The sequence below is a fragment of the Canis lupus genome, chromosome 19 (genome assembly GCF_048164855.1).
Source record: "Canis lupus baileyi chromosome 19, mCanLup2.hap1, whole genome shotgun sequence".
In the NCBI taxonomy this organism is placed as follows: Eukaryota; Metazoa; Chordata; class Mammalia; order Carnivora; family Canidae; genus Canis; species Canis lupus.
This window is the reverse complement of record NC_132856.1, coordinates 58,616,673-58,635,480: the sequence shown is the minus strand read 5'-3', so window position 1 is coordinate 58,635,480 and position 18,808 is coordinate 58,616,673. Positions and strand designations below refer to the sequence as shown.

At 50.8% G+C, this 18,808-nt stretch overlaps 1 protein-coding gene across 2 annotated transcripts in view; it reads right to left on the bottom strand.

The window, feature by feature from the left end:
- Window positions 1-13,079, bottom strand: part of AP3D1 (adaptor related protein complex 3 subunit delta 1) — a 39,066-nt gene extending 25,987 nt beyond the window's left edge. For both annotated transcript variants that reach the window (XR_012012482.1, XM_072787985.1), the window contains exon 1: window positions 12,922-13,079. Coding sequence is in view for 1 of the 2 variants with exons in the window: in XM_072787985.1 (XP_072644086.1) it covers window positions 12,922-13,017 (96 nt within the window). In the remaining variant the exon portion in view is untranslated. The remainder of the gene's footprint in view (window positions 1-12,921) is intronic.
- Between the last annotated feature and the right edge of the window lie 5,729 nt (window positions 13,080-18,808).

Here is an 18,808-nt window from a genome sequence, read left to right as displayed (position 1 = left end):
CAGAAATCTTTCCTGATCTCTAGTTTAACCTTTTAACAACTTGCACAGACTTGCACAAGTGGGGACCTAACCCCCAGGTCCCACCACCTGGCATCCTTGGCTCCTGCCCACCTCATGGGCTCCCTCAAGGCCGACGCCCCACTGGCTGCTCAACACCTAGCCCTCTCCTCGCCCCCTTTTTGAGCTTGTCACCCCCAGCTGCCTCTCCTGCAACGAGGGACACACACTCGCTGTGTGCATGTCCCTGCCACATGTGGACAGGCCACCAGCATCTCTCCTACCTCTCAACTCCTGTGAGCCAAGCTGCGGTGTTTGTGGGAACATATGTTTTAGGATTCCCTTGGGTTTCCTCACAAATTCAGCGTGTCTACCACTTAAACAGGTTTGATCAGGAACGGTTCTGACACGAGGTCTGGAGCCCCTGACGAGCCCTCCTGGGAGCAGCAGGGCACAAGGCTCCGATCAGCCCTGCCCCGAAGACACGCAGAGGCGTAGTCACAGCAATGCCAGAGAGAACCCAGGATGTGAGTGGCCACCGCCTGCTCAGTGAAGTTGTCCACCAACGCCGCACGCTTCAGCGAGCCCGGCACTCATGAAGCACACGGAGCCTTCCATCACCTGACCTACAGCAACAACCGCTAGAAAGTGCCCAGCCGTCCACTAGGGCCAGGACTCCAGGGTCAGCCCCTGCAGCACCATCCCAAGAGACCTAGGTGGAGACCACAAGAGCAGTTCCTGCTCCAAGGGCCCTGTACACCGACCCCACACCCTCCGCTCACGTTCCCCCAGACCACAGCCCGCTCCAGCCCGAGACCCTCAGCTGCCTGAAACACAGGCTCACGGGGAAAGGAGCTCCCCGAGCATTCTCTCAGCCACAGAACATATTATGAATATTTTATGATTGAGAGTCAGGGCCATGGAACAAGTGTCACTATATCCCCCCAACAGGCTTCAAATTACTAAATCCCACTCAGGGATCTTCAGTTCCCATCACAGTGCACGGATGGCTCCTCCTGCGTCCTGGGTCATGACTGTTAATGATTTAGAAGGGCAAGAACAAAAAGCCACAGGTGTTGGAGAAACCAGGCCTCACACACAGATGACAGGGAAGGAAGACACTCCAGCAGGTCCTCAGATGAGTAAACAGAGTCCTGCTCCTAGGTGAACACCCAAGAACACCCAAAACAGGTGTTCAAACAAAAACCGGCACCTGAGGGATGCCTGGGTGGCTCAGTGGTTAAGCTTCTGCCTTCGACTCAGGAGGGCATGATCCTGGATTCCTGGGATCGAGTCCCACCATCAGGCTCCCTGCATGGAGTCTGCTTCTCCTCCCTCTGCCTGTGTCTCTGCCTCTCTTCCTGTGTCTCTCATGAATAAATAAATTCTTAAAAACAAACAAACAAATAAAAAAACGGCACCTGAATGGACAGAGCAGCACAAATCCTTACAGATCTGAAGGAGAAGCGCAAATGTTCTGCTGCTGCTGCTGCTGGATCAATAAAAGGCGGTCTACCTGCACACAATGACCTCCCAACAGTCTAGGGGCCTTGCCAACTTTCAGAAGCACCGGGCACAGTCCACTCCTGCTGATGGCCAAGCAGCTCCCATCAGGCCAAGCCTCCCACAGAAGCACTGGGCATCATGTTTCTCGTGGCTTTTATCTCCAGCACCCTACAGAGTAGCTGAGACCTATGTCTCCTGGCTTCAAGAAGAAAGTAGGGACTAGGGCAAACATAGCAGCTGCCAAGCGAGGATGGAGATCCCAGAGGAAAGGGGGTGAGGGTGGTGCCCACACTCGGCATATAAACTCAGCCAGAATCCCAGGTGACCCCAGAACTAGGCATGCACGGCACATTCTGCACAGTCCAGCAAAAGCTAGGAAAAATGGACATTTCACCTGCTTCTTGCCCACGGCAACAAAGGCAGAGCTGGAGCTTCAGCTGGGCAATCTAACTGTCCCCTAAAGTAATGTGTCCCCAGTCAGTACTTCTCAGAAAGCACAACAGAGTCTAGAGCCTCTACAATATACCAGGGCACCATATCCAGAATAAGAGCCAGCTATTCAAAATAACAAACAGGAGAATACTACTATGTTCCAGAAAAAAAGACAATCAATGCACACTGGCCTCAAGCTAGCCCCAATGATGGAATTAACACCCAAAGATTTCAACTTTGCAATTGTAACTATGCTCTCATGGACCAAAAAATTTCCGCATCAAGAATAAAAGAGAAAATCTCAGTAGAGAAAGTCAGGTTATACAAAACAAGCAAATGGAAATTCTAGAACTGAAAACCAATTTCTGAAACAAGAGTCACTGAATGGGTGAAGAGCAAGTGGAGACTGATAGAGAGCCAGTGAACTTGAAGTTGGGATAACAAAGCCATCCAAGCAGGACAGAAGCCTCAGGGTCTGTGGGACACAGTGCAATGTACGCATAACTGTGTTCCAGGAAAGGAAAGGGTGGGACACAGAATATATCTGAAAAACTAATGGCTAAAATTTCCCCAAATTTGATGAAAGACATAAATTTACAGGTTCAAGCTCAGCACCCATGGATGGAAAATGAAAAGAAAATCACACCCAAACAAGTCAAACTGCCAAAACCTGAAAATTAGGAGAAAATAATTTAAAATTTATTTACACAATCTCTACATTCCACGTAGGGCTCAAATTCACAGCCCTGAGAGCAAGAGTCACCTGCTCTTCCAACTGAGCCCACCAGGCACCCTGGGAGAAAATCTCGAAAGCAGCCAGCGGGAAAGGACGGGCTACCTACAAGGGAGAAAGGATTCCACGCTGTCGCAGAAACAATGGAGGCACTGCAACGGCAGAAAAACTGCTGGTCTGAATCCTCTACCCAACGACAGCATCCCCAGGGAATAGAGGCAGCTGTGTGGAGCTCGCCAACAACTGTCCCCGAAGCTCAGAGCACTCAGCCGAAGCTCAGAGCACTCAGCCGGGAGGACTCACAGAAGTGGCTTTCAGGAAGGCCCTGCCTTAACGTGTTTTTTTCTTTTTTAAGATTTTATATATTTATTCATGAGGGACACAGAGAGATAGATAGAGACAGTGAGGCAGAGACACAGGCAGAGGGAGAAGCAGGCTCCATGCAGGGAGCCCGACGCAGGACTCAATCCTGGGTCCCTGGGATCACGCCCTGGGCTGAAGGCGCTAAACCGCTGAGCCACCCGGGCTGCCCTGAATGTTAGTTTTTAGGTGGGAAAACAGCTCGTAGCTTGTGACTACTGCAGACAGGAAAAGGGGGGACAGTGACAAGGACAGAGAAGAATCTGTCTCCTGCTCACACAGGAGGACTTTAGTGTTACCTCACGGGAAGGTAAAGAAAGCACAGAGATCATAGTCCCCTTCTACTCACACACAACACGGCTAACAAAGCAGCAGAGTATTCATTCCCCTTTTACAAAAATGGTAAGGGCATGTGGACATAATCTAGATCTAGAAAATTCTATTAAAAATGTAAATTAGAAAGACTTTAAAGTCTAAGGTACAGGGGATCCCTGGATGGCTCAGCGGTTTAGTGCCTGCCTATGGCCCAGGGCATGGTCCTGAAGTCCCGGGATCGAGTCCCACATCAGGCTCCCTGCATGGAGCCTGCTTCTCCCTCTGCCTGTGTCTCTGGCTGTGTCTCTGCTTCTCTCTCTCTCTCTCATGAAGAAAAGAAAAGAAAAGAAAAGAAAAGAAAAGAAAAGAAAAGAAAAGAAAAGAAAAGAAAAGAAAAGAAAAGAAAAGAAAAGAAAAGAAAAGAAAAGAAAAAGTTAAAAAAAAAAAAAAAAGTCTAAGGTACAGATGACTAAATACCATTGACATTTACTTATTTTAAGGCTCCAGGCCCAGTGTGGAGCCCAACTCAGGGCTTGAACTCAACCCTGACAAGATCAAGACCTGGACTGAGATCAAGAGTTGGACACTTAACCAACTGAGTCACCCAGGAGCCCCGACACACACACACACACACACACACACACACACCCAGAAAGACAAAAGGAAAGAAAGGAAGGAAAAGAAAAAAAATTAGAGGTGCAAGTATGATTCAATTTCTCAAACACCTCAGCCTATTCTGTGCAAACTCACACTTCAGCACAGAGCAAATCAAGGGCTGAAACACATGCCCTTTCCACATCGTCTTCTGTTAGAGGATTTAACCTAGATCAAAGGATACAAACTTCCCTCACTCAGGAACTCCTCAGGTCTATTCTAAAAAAGCCATTTCATGGGGATCCCTGGGTGGCTCAGCAGTTTAACGTCTGCCTTCAGCCTAAGGCATGATCTTGGGGTCCCGGGATCAAGTTCCATATTTGGCTCCCTGCATGGAGCCTGCTTCTCCCTCTGCCTGTGTCTCTGCCTCTCTCTCTCTCCCTCTTTCTGTGCCTTTCATGAATAAATAAAATCTTTAAAAATATAAAATAAAATAAAATAAAATAAAATAAAATAGCATAGCCATTTCGAACCTGGCCACTTAGCAGAGTTCCCAAGAGCACTTTATTTAAATCTAACAAAAAAACCCACAAAAATCAAACAAAACCCCACAACAGATTCCTAGGCTGTCCCTGGATCACCAGAGTCAGGGTCTCCATCCAGGGTGAGGTCCAGAGTGGGTTTTGCAAGCCCTGTAGTTGGTTCTGAGGTGCAGGCAGCTCGAAGACCATGGGCTGGACCCTGGACTTGTTTTAAGACCAACTTTAAGTTCACAGCAAAATGGGGTGGAAGGTGAAGTTCCCAAGGCCCCATCTCCCTGTAAACGCACAGCCTCCCCCATTACCAGCATCCCCGCCAGAGCCTAATATGTGTGACAGGTGATGACCAATATCAGGACATTACCAACCACAGCCTGCAGGTGGCCAGGGCTCACCATCGCTGCTGCACGCCCTGTGGGTTTGCATGAATGTCACGGACACCGAGCCCCCGTCACCGCATGGCCCAGAGGAGGCCCTGGCCCATAGACCCCCTACTCTGCTGAAGCACTGTCCCCACCCCGGCCACTGTGGGCCCTGTCACCACCTCCACGGCTCTGCCTTTTCCAGAAGATCCTAGACCTGGAGCCACATGGTGTGTGGCTTCCTTGTGTCTCTGTCTGGCTGCACAGCTCATTTTTAGTGCTGGACAGACCAGCTCACCTGTCAAAGGGCACCTCACTTGCTTCATCATATTTGAGAGGTTCTCTGGACTGTTCCAAATGTGCCGGTTCTGTCACTCCCCAGAGTTGTTTGTGGGCCCCACTGATTCCCCGGCTCAGAGACTTGGAGCCCACACCACAATGTACATGAACGTGGGGCCCAGAGGTCACAGAACTGCTGACCTCTGGGCCCCTCACGTGGTTGAGCCCACGAGAGCCTAGCATACAAGGAATATCCTACTGAGGAGTCTAATTATTTTTTTTTTAATTTTTATTTATTTATGATAGTCACAGAGAGAGAGAGAGAGAGAGAGGCAGAGACACAGGCAGAGGGAGAAGCAGGCTCCATGCACCGGGAGCCCGACGTGGGATTCGATCCCGGGTCTCCAGGATCGCGCCCTGGGCCAAAGGCAGGCGCCAAACCGCTGCGCCACCCAGGGATCCCTGAGGAGTCTAATTAAATCAGTGTTCCAAGCTATTTGAATGTCTCAGACCACAAAATTTCAAATCAACACAATTGGAACAGGGTGGTGACAATTTTACCCACTTTGCAGAGGACCACCTGGCTGCTGTCTACCATCACCATCATTTCAATCATTTTAACCCAAAAATGCAGTAAATCAGTGAGGAAATGAAAAGAAATTCTACTGGCTATATTCAAGTGTAAGCAACAACAGAGGCTGCTGTCTTCGACCCCATTTGGCTGTGGCGACCTTGGAGAAGCACAAACCCAAAGGCCCCACGCAGATGCCCAGATCCACCACAGTTCCAGCAACCGAAGAGAGTGAGCACCCCACCCCTGTCCTGCCCCTCTTCCCACCTCAGGGGCACCTCCTCTCTGCAGTCAGCTCTCAGACCCTGTGCACAGTCATGGTCTTTCCCACCACCCTCATGGCCCACATCACTCTCAGTAGGGGTAGCAAGGCCCACCTAAGGGGCGGGAGCACCATTCAAAAGCCATAGGTGCAGGAGTACTGAGTGGCTCAGGGCGTGATCCCAGAGTCCTGGGATTGAGTGCCTCCTCGGGCTCCCTGCATGGAGCCTGCTTCTCCTCCCTCTGCCTATGCCTCTACCTCTCTGTTTCTCGTAAATAAATAAAATCTTTTTTTTTTTTTTTAAATAAATAAAATCTTAAAAAAAAAAAAAAAGACTCAAGGTTTCTGCTCAGTCCGTGATCTCAGGGTCCTGGGATGGAGCCTTGTGGCAGGCTCTGCACTGGGTGGGGAGTCTCCTTGAGATTCTCCCTCTGCCTGTGTCTCTGCCCCTCTCTGTCTCTCAGGAATGAATAAATAAAATCTTTTAAAATATTCATTCATTCATTCATTTATTTATTTATTTATTTATTTATTTATGAGAGAGCAAGTGAGTGCGTGTGAGCAGGGGGAGGGGCACGGGGGGGAGGGTCTCCAGCAGACTCCCCACTGAGGGAGGGCTCCATCTCACAACCCTGAGATCACAACCTGAGCCAAAACCAAGAGTCGGGCGCTTAATTTAGCCACCCTGCTGCCCCATAAATGGAAATTTAAAAATATTTCTCTGAACTTCAAGCTTAAAGCAAATAAGTGTTATGGTATGTAAATCACATCCCAATAAAACTGCGTAAAGGAAAAACCACCTTAGATCATCAGAATCCCAACACGTTATCCCACACGTGAGCTGGGTGGACCTGCTGCTTCCGGTTTTACACAGGGGCTCAGGGCACTTGTGCCGGGCGTGCTCTTCCGTGCCCTTCAAGCAGCACCCTTCCCCCTGCAGCAAGCACCGACCCTAGAGACCCAGTCCCCCCAGGAGCCACCAGACACCCAGCTGAGCGAACAGAGCTGCCCAGATAGGTTAAAGGTCTAAGTCCTTCCACTGAAAGAATGTCTGTCCTGTGGATTCCAAACAGGCAGAAAGTGACCCCTACACACCAGGGGTCCCCCCCACCATGCGCCTGGCTGCCTGCCTAGCAGGGACAGAACCATAGTATGTGGCTGCACTTCTGGCCTATGGAAGCAGCCCTGGGGAAGCCGAGGCCAGGAGGGATAGGGAGGTGGGCGTGCCTGCCGTCTCTGTGCCCCCACAGGCCCTGGGCACAGCAGGATCGGCTGGGAGTGGGGGAAGCCCAACCTTGGACCCCCCACCTCCAGTCCCGAACCAGCAGATCTCCCAGAACAGAGGGTGTGTGTGTGTGTGTGTGGGGGGGGGGTGACCGTGCCCTCCCAGGTGACATCTGTGCTTGTCCTGACTGGGGGAGCTCCTGGCAGCGAGTGAGTGCCCACAATGGCCCCATAGTAGAGGAAAAGAACCTGGCCTAAGCGTACCTAGGTCGCCCTTCCTTCCCTCGCCCGCCGCTCCCATTGCTCCTGGCTGCAGTGCAAGGGCAAGCCACACGGGGCTGGGTCCAAAGCAGACTCCACCCCAGCCCAAGCCTTGGTCCCTGAAGCTGCCCCGGCCTGGCTACACAGGTGCCTGCAGCCTCAGTGGGCCCTTCTAGGCAGCCTCTTCAAACCGGCAGCCAAACAGAAAAAGCAACCAAAGCCCCCACGAGGCAATGTCACAGGGAATGCAAATGGTCACACACCGAGGAAAGCATGCCCAGCTGTATGTGGTCGGGGACTCAGGGACTCAGAAGGGACCGCGCTGCAGGTTCTGACCATCCAAATGTGCTCCTGGGCACTCCCGGCCTGAGTGCCCGGCCTGCTGCAGGGAATGAGCACTCACTCCAGCAGGCGGGCGACAGGGCAGTGACAGCAACCGGCAAGGTGGAGGCAGCTCCTGCCCCGCACAACAGCAGTCCCACCCCCAGATGTCCAGAATGGATGCTGTGAGCCCCCTGCGAGGGGGCTGCAAGGAGGGGTCCCTACAGCAGAGGGCCAGCAAGGGGCCGGGTGCCAGACAGCTGTGTGCTCTGGGTAGAAGTTCGCAGACTGCTTAGGGACGCAAGTGTAAGTGATAAAATTATAACCAAAGCAAGAAAATTACACTCAGGGAACTCTAGTATTAAACTATCTAACATCCTATGCACGACAACCTCACAATCTGTAAGGTCAGGAAAAAAAAAAGCAAATCTAGAAAACGCTCTGCGTGCCTGTCTGGGGAGGGTTTTCCTGGGCTCCCCCGCCTGGGAGGGACACCTGCCAGCTCAGGGCTCATCCTACATGACTGTCCTCACCTCTGACGCCAGCCCCCTGTCTGTCGCCTGTGCTCTGACTGCTGGCTATAAACGAGTTCACATGACCCCCTCCTCTCAGGGTCAATTAATTTGCCAGAGCAGCTCACAGAACTCAGGAAAGCGCCTGTTCGCCTTTGGCAGCTGAGTACATAACAAAGGCTAGGACAAACATACAGACGAGATCGGCCACGTGAAGTGCACAGGGAGGCGTCCAGAAGGATCCCAAGTGTAGGAGCCCCTGTCCTTGCAGAGTCGCTTTGTGCCGCGCCACCCTCCCGGCACACAGATGCTTTTGCCAGCCAAGACTCTCCCCCAAGCCTACAGTTTAGAGATGTTCACAGAGCATCTCACACAGGTGGGACAGATCATTAATTCAACCCCCAGGCCTCTCCCCTCCCCCAGAAGATGGGGCTGGGGCTGAAAGTTCCAAGCTTCTCATGGTCTCTCCGGTGATCTGCTCCCATCCAGGAGCCCACCAAATCATCTCGCTAAAACAAAGATGCTTCTATCACCCAGGACGTGCCAAAGGATCTAGGCACTAAGGTCAGAAATTGGGGGAGGAGGGATCCCTGGGTGGCACAGCGGTTTGGCGCCTGCCTTTGGCCCAGGGCACGATCCTGGAGACCCGGGATCGAGTCCCACGTCGGGCTCCCGGTGCATGGAGCCTGCTTCTCCCTCTGCCTCTCTCTCTCTATCATAAATAAATAAAAATTAAAAAAAAAAAAAAAGAAAAGAAATTGGGGGTGGAGACCAAACACGTAAACAAGAATGTTCCTAAGACTTTATTGCTTAGGGAATGACAAAGATTTTAGAAGCTCTGTTCCTAGAACCAGGGACAAAGACCAAAATATGTATTTCTATATCACAATCTCATAGGGTCCACATGGCGACAATATGGGGTACACAGGGAGCATGGATGAAGGGAAGAGCATTAGGGAATTTGAGGAGATTTTTCTTATCAATGTGGGTCAGGAGTTCTCCTGAGCAATGTCTGGGGACATCTGTGGTTGTCACAAGTGGGGGGGTGTTCCTGGCATCAAGTGGGTGAGGCCAGGGATGCTGCTTAGCCCCTACAGTGCCTGGAATCCCCCCGAAAATGATCCAGTCCTGAATGTCAGTAATGCCGAGGGGAAAGACCCTGATTTCAAGTAATGACCCATTTTATTAAAGGAAGAGAACAGCACAAACAGGATCTAATTATCCTTAGAAGTTGTTAAAATAAAAAGAACCTCTTACAAACAGCCACAAAGCCCTGAGTAGCTGACCCAGGTCAAACCTGGCCTACACTGCAGTAACCGTCCCTGGAGTGGACCCCAGTTCTGCATAGGCCCCCATGGCCTGCATGGCCCCATTACCAACCTCCTGGGTGGAGGTCGAAGTCAGAAACAATGCAGTAATTCCACAGCAATTCCACACAGCTCCATCTTAATCTCTGATTACATCTTATTTCAAAACATTATGCAAACTGAATTTTTAAAGTTCTGAAACTCCAGTTAAGTAGAATGGAAATGTTTACACCCAAGCAAAAACAATTTGACACTACTCAGATACTAGTGGATCCACTGTATCCGGCAGTCAGTAAGGACCACTACCTAACCAGCAAGAACAGAGTCTTTAAGTAAAACTCTATGCCCAACATGCACAGACTCTATGACCCCGAGATCAAGAGTTGCAGGCTCTACAGGCTGAGCTGGCCGGGTGGGTGTCCCAGGATGCAGAAGACTCTCTCTTTCTCTTTCTTTCTTTCTTTCTTTCTTTCTTTCTTTCTTTCTTTCTTTCTTTCTTTCTTCTTTTTTTTAAGATTTCATTTATTTATTCATGAGAGACACAGAGAGACAAAGACATAAGTAGAGGGAGAGGCAGGCTTTCTGCGGGGAGCCCGATGTCGGACCCCCAGGATTGCGCCCTGAGCACAAGGCAGACACTCAATCATGGAGCCACCCAGGTGTCCCGGATGCAAAAGAGATTCTTAACAGGCACTCAGAATTGCCCACAATTTCTATGCACAGAAAAAACACTCAAAGCATATAGTCCAAACTCATATACAGGAAGGAAGTTCTCTTTTTCTTTAATAAACACCAAGCATATCTTTAAAGTATGGGTATGACTTTGCAACTTAAAAAGACTAAAAAAACAGCTTTCCTCCAAATATGAAGCCTACCTAAAATAAACTTAGAGAAGTCATTTGGGTCTTTCTCCCCCGATCATATCCAAAATTTAGAAGCAAGGATATCTGTAAGTGGATTTCACCCTACCTGCCGACATCACTTGTACTCTATCTTCAGGACACCTTCAGATTCAAAATAAATTCAAGTACCCTAGAAACATATGAACTAGACCAGTTCTGCAAGCTTTCTGGACTCATTTTAGGAAACATATTTCCATAGTAACCCAGTACGTACGCATACACACAGTTAAAAGCTGAAATAAGTTTCAACAAACAGCAGCTACTCTGTCGCGTACGGATTGGGATTTCCTAGTTTCTTTTTTAACGTAACCCACTAAATTGAATTCACAACCGACTAAGTGGATGCAGGCTGAGGTTTGGAAACAGCCAAGGAGACAGCTTCATGGGGTGCTCTGGTGCTCACAGAAGCCCCCATTACACCATCTGCTGTACCCTCCGAAGCATGCAAGGTGGGGAGGTGGCTCTCCCTGCACTTTATAAGGGAGGCTCTCCCCACCTCACCCAGTCAAATAGACCCAAGAAGCCGGACACAGGTCTCCCAACATCACAGCCATCTACTTCTCCAAGTCACACGATTAAATTACTGGGAATCACGCTGCATTCTCATGGGGTTTTCAAGTCCCCGTAGAGCCTCATTCGTAGGATGTCGCACAGAAGCTTTAAGCTAAAAATCTATTATAAGCAATACACTTTGCAGGAACTACAGACCTGCAAAAACACACGTCCTTGCTGGGGTGCGGTAGGTAGACGGGAAGAGCCTACTGGAACCAGAGTGGGGAACTAGAAGAGTAGGGTCATCTGCTGCGTGCATGGGGGCGTAGACAACACCCAGGGTCAGAAGTTAGGCCTCCGTAACCAGCCTCCCGATCACCACCACCGTCTTCTGGTGAGGAGACCAGGGCACCAAGACGCCATGTCCTCTGGGAATTGCCCACGGGTCGGGGGCAGGAGATTGGCCTTGAAGACTTCCGACAGCAGCCTCCCCACCCCCCAACATCCCCGTTAAAAGGGCCCCAAGGGTGGAGATGGTGCCAGCGATTCTCGAATGAGTATGGCTCAGGGAACAGCCGGGGACAGCCCTAAAGTGAGCGCCCTGCCTGGAGTGGGCCACGGGCCCTCCCCAGGATCCCAGAACAGGCTGCCCAGTAACACCCGCTCCCCAGAGAGAACAATCAGGAGGTCAACCAGTGCCAGAGGAAACCTGAGGGTGTGAGCGTGTTCCGAGGCGGCCGGCCGCTCTCGCCAGCCGGCTACTTCTCCAAGTCACAGACACTGAGGCCAGCCCTGAGCCACAGTCACCAACACTGCTGCCCAGAGCCTCTAACTCCACGCACACCCCAGGGCAGCCACGGTCGTGAAGGAGGATGGAAACGACCTAAAACAACCCCATTGCTTTCAGGGGGAGGTCACGCCCATTCGGAAAACGTGCAACCGCGCAGCAGGAACTCAGGTCCCGCAGAAGGGCCCAGGCTGAGGGTGCCCCCCCCGGGCGAATTCCCCGCCGCTCCGCACCTCCCGGCCGGTTCTGCCCGGCTTCCCGGCGCCATGGCGCGGCCGGCGGGAGCGGCTGGTCGTGGGCCCGCTGGGCGCCGAAGGGCTGCTCTCCCTTCGGGGCGGCCTCTCCCCGCCCCCCGCCCGGTCCAGAAAGGCGCGATGCCGCTCACGGCCCTCGCGTGGGAGTGGGCTCCGGGGAGCCACGAACTGTCCCCCACTCCTCTCCAATCTAGGTCACAGGCTGGGGGAGGGGCGGAGGGAAGGAAATGGTGCCCGCGGTGGCGATTCCACTTCTGGAAAAGCTTCCCCTCCCCTGGCTTATCGGGTCTCCAGCTGAAGCCGGCTTCCCCATTCCAGGACCCCTCCGCGGCTTCCGTATTTCGAATCAGGCTCCCGCTGTCCGCCTCCTGCCCGGGAGGGGCGGCCCCACCTTCCCGGGGACACGGGCGCAGGAGGGAGGCAAGGCCCGGTTCCGGACCGGGCCCCGGGGAGCGCCCTGGACGCGCACGCATCCCGGCACGGGGCCCCCACCCAGGAGTGCGGAGCCCTGCGGAGGAGGCCCGAGGGCCCTTGGAAGTCTCCGGCGCGGCCACCTGCAGGAGGGGAGGCGGGCGTCCATGGCCCAGCGGGCAAACCGAGGCCACGGGGCGGGGGGAGGCTCCCGGCGGCTGGTCCGACGCACGGGGGGTACGAGAGGTCCTGCGAACCGCGGCTCGGGTGCCGTCCGGGGCCGTCTTCGGCCCTCGGGGGTAAACTGAGGCTGGCGGAGGAAGCGGGCGAGGGGCGGCCCGGGTCTCCAGCAGGCGCGGCGCGAGACGGAGCGGGGCCTCGGGGGCGGGCTGGAGGCCGGGCTGGAGGCCGGAGTCGGGGTCCGGGTCCGGGTCCGGGGCGGGGGGCGGGGGCCGGGGGCGGCCAGAGCCAGGCGGCCCCGCGCGGCGCGCCGGGCTCACCTCGTCCTCTTTGTGGTTGCGGATGCCGCGCACCAGGTCCTGCAGGTTCTTGTCGAACATGCGGTCGATGCTGCCCTTGACCATCTTGAGGGCCATCGCGGCGGCCGCCGCCGGGCTCGAGCCCCGGGGGGCCCGCGGCGGGGCACCGTGCGGGGGCCCCGGGGCCGCGCCTGCCGCCCGCGGAGCGCTGCGCTGCCTGCTGCCGCGGCGGGGCGGGCTCCCAGGCCAGGTCGGCGGCTGTCCGCGGGGCGGCGGCGGCGGCGACCCGCTCAGCAGGCCGCGCTCGCACTCCCGCTCCCCTCCGGCCCCGCGCCGCGCCGCTGGCAAATGGCGGACAAGATGGCGGCGGGTCAGCTGACGACGGGCTCCCCGGCTCGGCGGCCCGCCCCCGGAAGCCCCGCCTCCCGAGGAAGCCCCGCCCCACCACCTCCGGGCCACCACGTTTCCCTGGCGACGCCGGCCGCCCAATGGAAACGCAGACAACGCCCTCGCCGTCCGCGCAGCCGCGCCCCCTCCGGCTCAGGGCTCTGGCCTCTAATTGGTCAGAGCCCCCGGAACCCCGCCTACTTCCTCATTTCGGGGTCTAACCACGCCCCCCCAGGAGCAGCCTCCCTGCCCCGCCCCTCAGCTAAGTGACAGCTGTGGGTGGGGCCGGCGGTGGGCGGGGCTCCCACGTGGAGCTTCTCTGGCAAGTTCCCGGGAAGGAAACCAGCTCCGCCCTCTCGCCACCGCGGGGCTGACCCTGCTTGCGAGTCTTCACGGCCCACGCTGCGGCGAGCGGACACCATGGCTCCTGCGTGTCTCACAAAACCCAGTGGCACGGACAGCACACGAATGCGCATCCCCACAGGCAGACGCGCGGAGGCCCGGGGCGGGCACTCCCACGTGGTCATCGGTCGGACCCACCTTTATGAGGGCGCGATGGGCTCCCCCGGGGGCGGCGAGGGGTGGCGGCTGATGGACCAGACACGTGGCGCCCGCCCTCCAGATGCACCATTGCAGAGCAAAGAAGCCCCAGACTGCGTGAGAGAGCGGCAGTGTGTGCATTAGCTGAGGACTGCTGGCTGCAGTGTGGATACACAGAAACAGCAGAACAACTCAGAGGTGTCTGCAAATCTCTAAGACAACAGCAATCCGGGTAAAAACATACGGCCAGGGGGGGAAAAGGGGGGGGAAGAAAAAAAAACAAAACATACGGCCAAAGACCAACGTGCACTTCACAAAAGAAAACATGCAAAAGAAAAAAAAGAAAAAAGAAAACATACCAGTGGCCAAAAGATATAAAGGAAAAGGTCATCGGTCAGTAGGGAAATACTAATTTAAACAACGAGATGCCCTTGTACTACTAGGAGAGTGGCTAACATCGGAAAATATGACGGTACCAAGTGTCATTGACATGGTGTGGAACAACTGGAATTTTCCTTTTACTCTCCTGAGAGGAATATACAATGACACAGCTGCATTGGAAATCTGTCTGGCTGTATGTTGTGGTGGTGGTGTGTGTGTGTGTGTGTGTGTGTGTGTTTTAAGATTTTTATTTACGAGAGACACAGAGCGAGAGAGGCAGAGAGAGAAGTGGGCTCCTCGCAGGGAGCCTAATGCAGGACTTGATCCCAGGACTCCAGCATACCACCTGAGCCAAACGCAGATGCCCAACCAACTGAGCACACAGGCGCCCCTATTTATTTATTTCTAAAGTAGGCTCTATGCCTAATATGGGGCTTGCACTCACCTCCTTGAGACCAAGAATAGCACACTTCACTGACTGAGCCAGCCAGGTACCCCTGGCTGTATGTTTTAAGTGGAACGTATATACTTTATGACTCAGAAAATTCATTATTGTTCCAGATAAGAATGCAAAAATACATCCACCAAAGACTTGGATAAGAACGTTCACAATAGCTGCACTTATATTTGTCAAAAATCCAAAACACTCCAAATGTCCCCCAACAGAAAATGGATGCACAACTTGTGGTAGTCATATGACAGAATATTCTGCAGCAGTGAAAATAATAGATTATTAATACACAGAACAAAATGGATAGATTGCACAGACACAGTGTGGAATAAAATAAGCCAAACACAAAGGAGTGTGCATGACATGATTCTATTAACGTGAAGTTCAATTACAGGAAAACCTAATCTATGATAAAAAGAATTAAGTAACTCGAGGCTCCTGGGTGGCTCAATTGGTTGAGCATCTGCCTTCTTTGGCTCAGGTCATGGTCTCGGGTTCTGGGGTGGAGTCTTGCATCGGGCTCTCTCTGCTCAGAGGGGAGTCTGCTTCTCCCTCTTTCTCTGCCCCTCCCCCAACTTGTGCATGCACATGCTCTCTCTCTTTTTCATTCTCTCTCTCAAAAAAATAATTTAAAAAATTAAGTAACTCATAGGTTACACAGCTGTCCATAGGAGAACTGGAGACTAGATGCTTAAGTTCTGGCATATCTGTGCGAAGAGATTCCTGACCAGCTGTTAAAAAGAATGTAGCAGGTAACTGCAATGGGAATTGTCTTCCCACCCTGCACAGCCAGACAATTGGACAGAATATATGAGATGATGTGTTTCAGACAGCCTATGATAGGCAGTACGGGACTATCACACCCGAGAGAAGGGAAAAAACAAGCCCCACTGTTACTCCTGGATTCTGCCTATAGGTGGTAGCCAGGCTGTGGTCAGAAGGGAAAACCCAACAAAACACAGTGGTTTTGTGAAGTGAGGGGACGAAGATGGGAGATGAGGGAGGTCAAGGTGGCTATAACTTTTAGGGCAATGTACCAGAGAGCAGGGAACTATCTTGAGAAAGATATTTTCAAAGGGGCCCCCACAAGTCTTTGGCTGAAGGTCACTGCATGTGCATGTGGTGAAGCTTCACTAGTCCAGGCAAAAAACAATGGCTGAGAAACAGGGAGAATAAAAATAAACTTCTAGCCCCAAATAGTACAATATGAAAAATGCTCACTGCATGGAATTAGCAAAAGAGTAGATATTGAGGACAGATTGGTGAAATTAAGGATTTTATGATAAAAGTGTACTTATGGTAAAATATAGTACAAAAAATAGTACAAATATATATTTACAGGTTTATATAAATGTGTTTATATAATATGTAATATAAATGCATACTGATAATATGATATGAATATAACATAAAAACATACTTACAGTAAAAGCTATCTATGGGCAGCCCCGGTGGCTCAGCGGTTTAGCATCACCTTCAGCCCTGGGCATGATCCTGGAGACCCGGGATCAAGTCCCACGCCAGGCTCCCTGCATGGAGCCTGCTTCTCTGTCTGTGTCTCTGCCTCTATGTGTCTCTCATGAATAAATAAATAAAATCTTTTTTAAAAAGCGCTAAAATGAAATATACAGAGGACAAAAATGCTTAGAGGATGAACAGAACCTCAGTGACCTACAGGATAACATCAGGTAATCCAACATACATATAATTGGAGTCCCAGATAAGAAGGGGGAAAAGGAAGGACAAAAAAACAAAACCAAACAAACAAAAAAACCATGAATGGCAAAAAAAATTTACAAATATGATGAAAACCATAAGCCCAGAGGTCTAAAAAGCTCAAAGAATGCCATGAAAGATAAGCATAGAAAAACCACACGCACACACACTATAATTAAAGTATCAGAGGAGCACCTGGCTGGCTTAGGCAAGGGATTGAGTAACTCTTGATCTAAGGTAATGAGTTCAAGGCCCATATGGAGCATGGAGATTACCTTAAAAAGTAAAACAAAGTACTAGAAACCAGAGATAAAGAAAAAAATATTTTATTTTTTATTTTTAAAAATATTTGATTTATTATTTATTAGAGACAGAGAGAGAGAGGCAGAGTCACAGACAAAGGGAGAAGCAGGCTCCATGCAGGGAGCCCAACGTGGGACTTGATCCTGGGTCTCCAGGATCACGCCCTGGGCTGAAGGCGGCGCCAAACCGCTAAGCCACCAGGGCTGCCCTTATTTTTATTTTTTAAAGATTTTATTTATTTGAGAGGGAGAGAGGAGAGAGAGAGAGAGAGAGAGAGAACGAGTAGGGGTAGACAGAGGGAGAAGCAGACTCCCCATTGAGAAGATGGGGAGTCTGATGTGGGATACGATCCCTGCCCCGGGATCACAACTTGAGCCAAAGGCAAACAGTCAACCACTGAGCCACCCAGGTGCCCCAAATGACAGAAATTTTTAATAAAAACAATTCACCCCAGAAGACAATGGAGTATTAACTTTCATGTACCAAAGGAAACAAAACAATCAAAACAAAACTTTAAAATTCTTTACCTAGCAATAATATCTTTCAAAGCAAATACAGCTCATATTTCCAGACAAATAAAAACCAAGGAAATTTGTGATCAGTGGATTGACATTGAAAGAAATGTCAAAGGATGTTCTTTGGATAGAAGGAAAATGGCTGAACAGAAATGTGGGGGCATCTGGGTGGCTCAGTGGCTGAGCATCTGCCTTTGGCTCAGGGTGCGATCCTGGGGTTCAGGGATCACGACCTGCATCGGGCTCCCCACAAGGAGTCTGCTTCTCCCTCTGCCAGTGTCTGCCTCTCTCTGGGTGTCTCTCGTGAATAAATAAATAAAATCTTTTAAAAAAATGATAAGGTAAGTACCAAGAGGAGAAAGTACTAACAATACATATATGTGACAAAATTAAATGCTAATAAAAAATAAGAAAATAAGACGACCAATTTCTTAAGTAGGTGAGTAGATTTGAACAGCTCAATTTTACCAAAGAAGATTATGAATATTGAATAAGCACATGAAAAGATAATTGCCATAATTAGTCATTAAGAAAATGCTCAATGGAAAAAAAAAAAAAGAAAATGCTCAATGGGATATCACAATACATCTATTAGAAAGATGGTTGAGCATCAGTGGTTGAGCGACTGACTTTGGCTCAGGTTGTGATCCCAGAGTACTGGGATCAAGTCCCGCATCACACTCCCTGCAGGGAGCCTGCTTCTCCCTCTGCCTGTGTCTCTGTCTCTCTCGCTGTGTCTCTCAAGAATAAATAAATAAAATCTTAAAAAGAAAGAAAGATTACATTTAAAAGCCTGTTAACACCAAGTATTGGCAAAGATGCACAACAATTGTGACTTTCATACGCGGCTGGAGTAAACAAAAATGGCACAACCACTTTGGAAAATGGTTTAGCAGTTTGTTACAAAATTGAAGATACATTTACTATATGTGCCAACAATTCCACTCCTGGGTATCTGCCCAAGAGAATTTCTCTTGGGTAGAAATTAAAACATATTTCCAAACACAGACCTATATGCAAATGATCATGACATCTTTATTTATAATAGCCCAAATGTGGAAACAATTTAAGTATCCATCAACAGATGGATGGATTAAAAAAATAGCATGTCCATCCAAATGGAATACTTCTCAGCAACAATAATAGATGAACTGATGCACACAACAACTTGGATGAATTTCAAAAACATTATACCAAATGAGAGAAGCCAGATTCAAAACATTACATACTGTATGCTTCCATTCTATGTAATTCAAAAAACACTGGAAAACATATTGACGGAAAATATATCTGATGTCCTGAGGCCAGGGATGAGTGGAGGGTTCATTGTAAAGGAGAAAGAATTTTGGGGTGATGGAAATGTGCTATTTGGTGATTGTGATATAGTTATACAACCATAAACAACTGACAAAACTAGGGGCGCCTGGGTGGCTCAGACAGTTAAGCATCTGACTCTTGATTTCAGCTCATGTCATGATCCCAGGTAGTGACATCAAGCCCTGCATCAGGCTCCACACTCAGCACAAGACTGCTTGGGATTCTCTCTCTCCTCCCCCTCTGTCCCTTCCCTCACTCTCTCTCTCCCTCTCTAAATAAATAAATAAATATTCTTTTT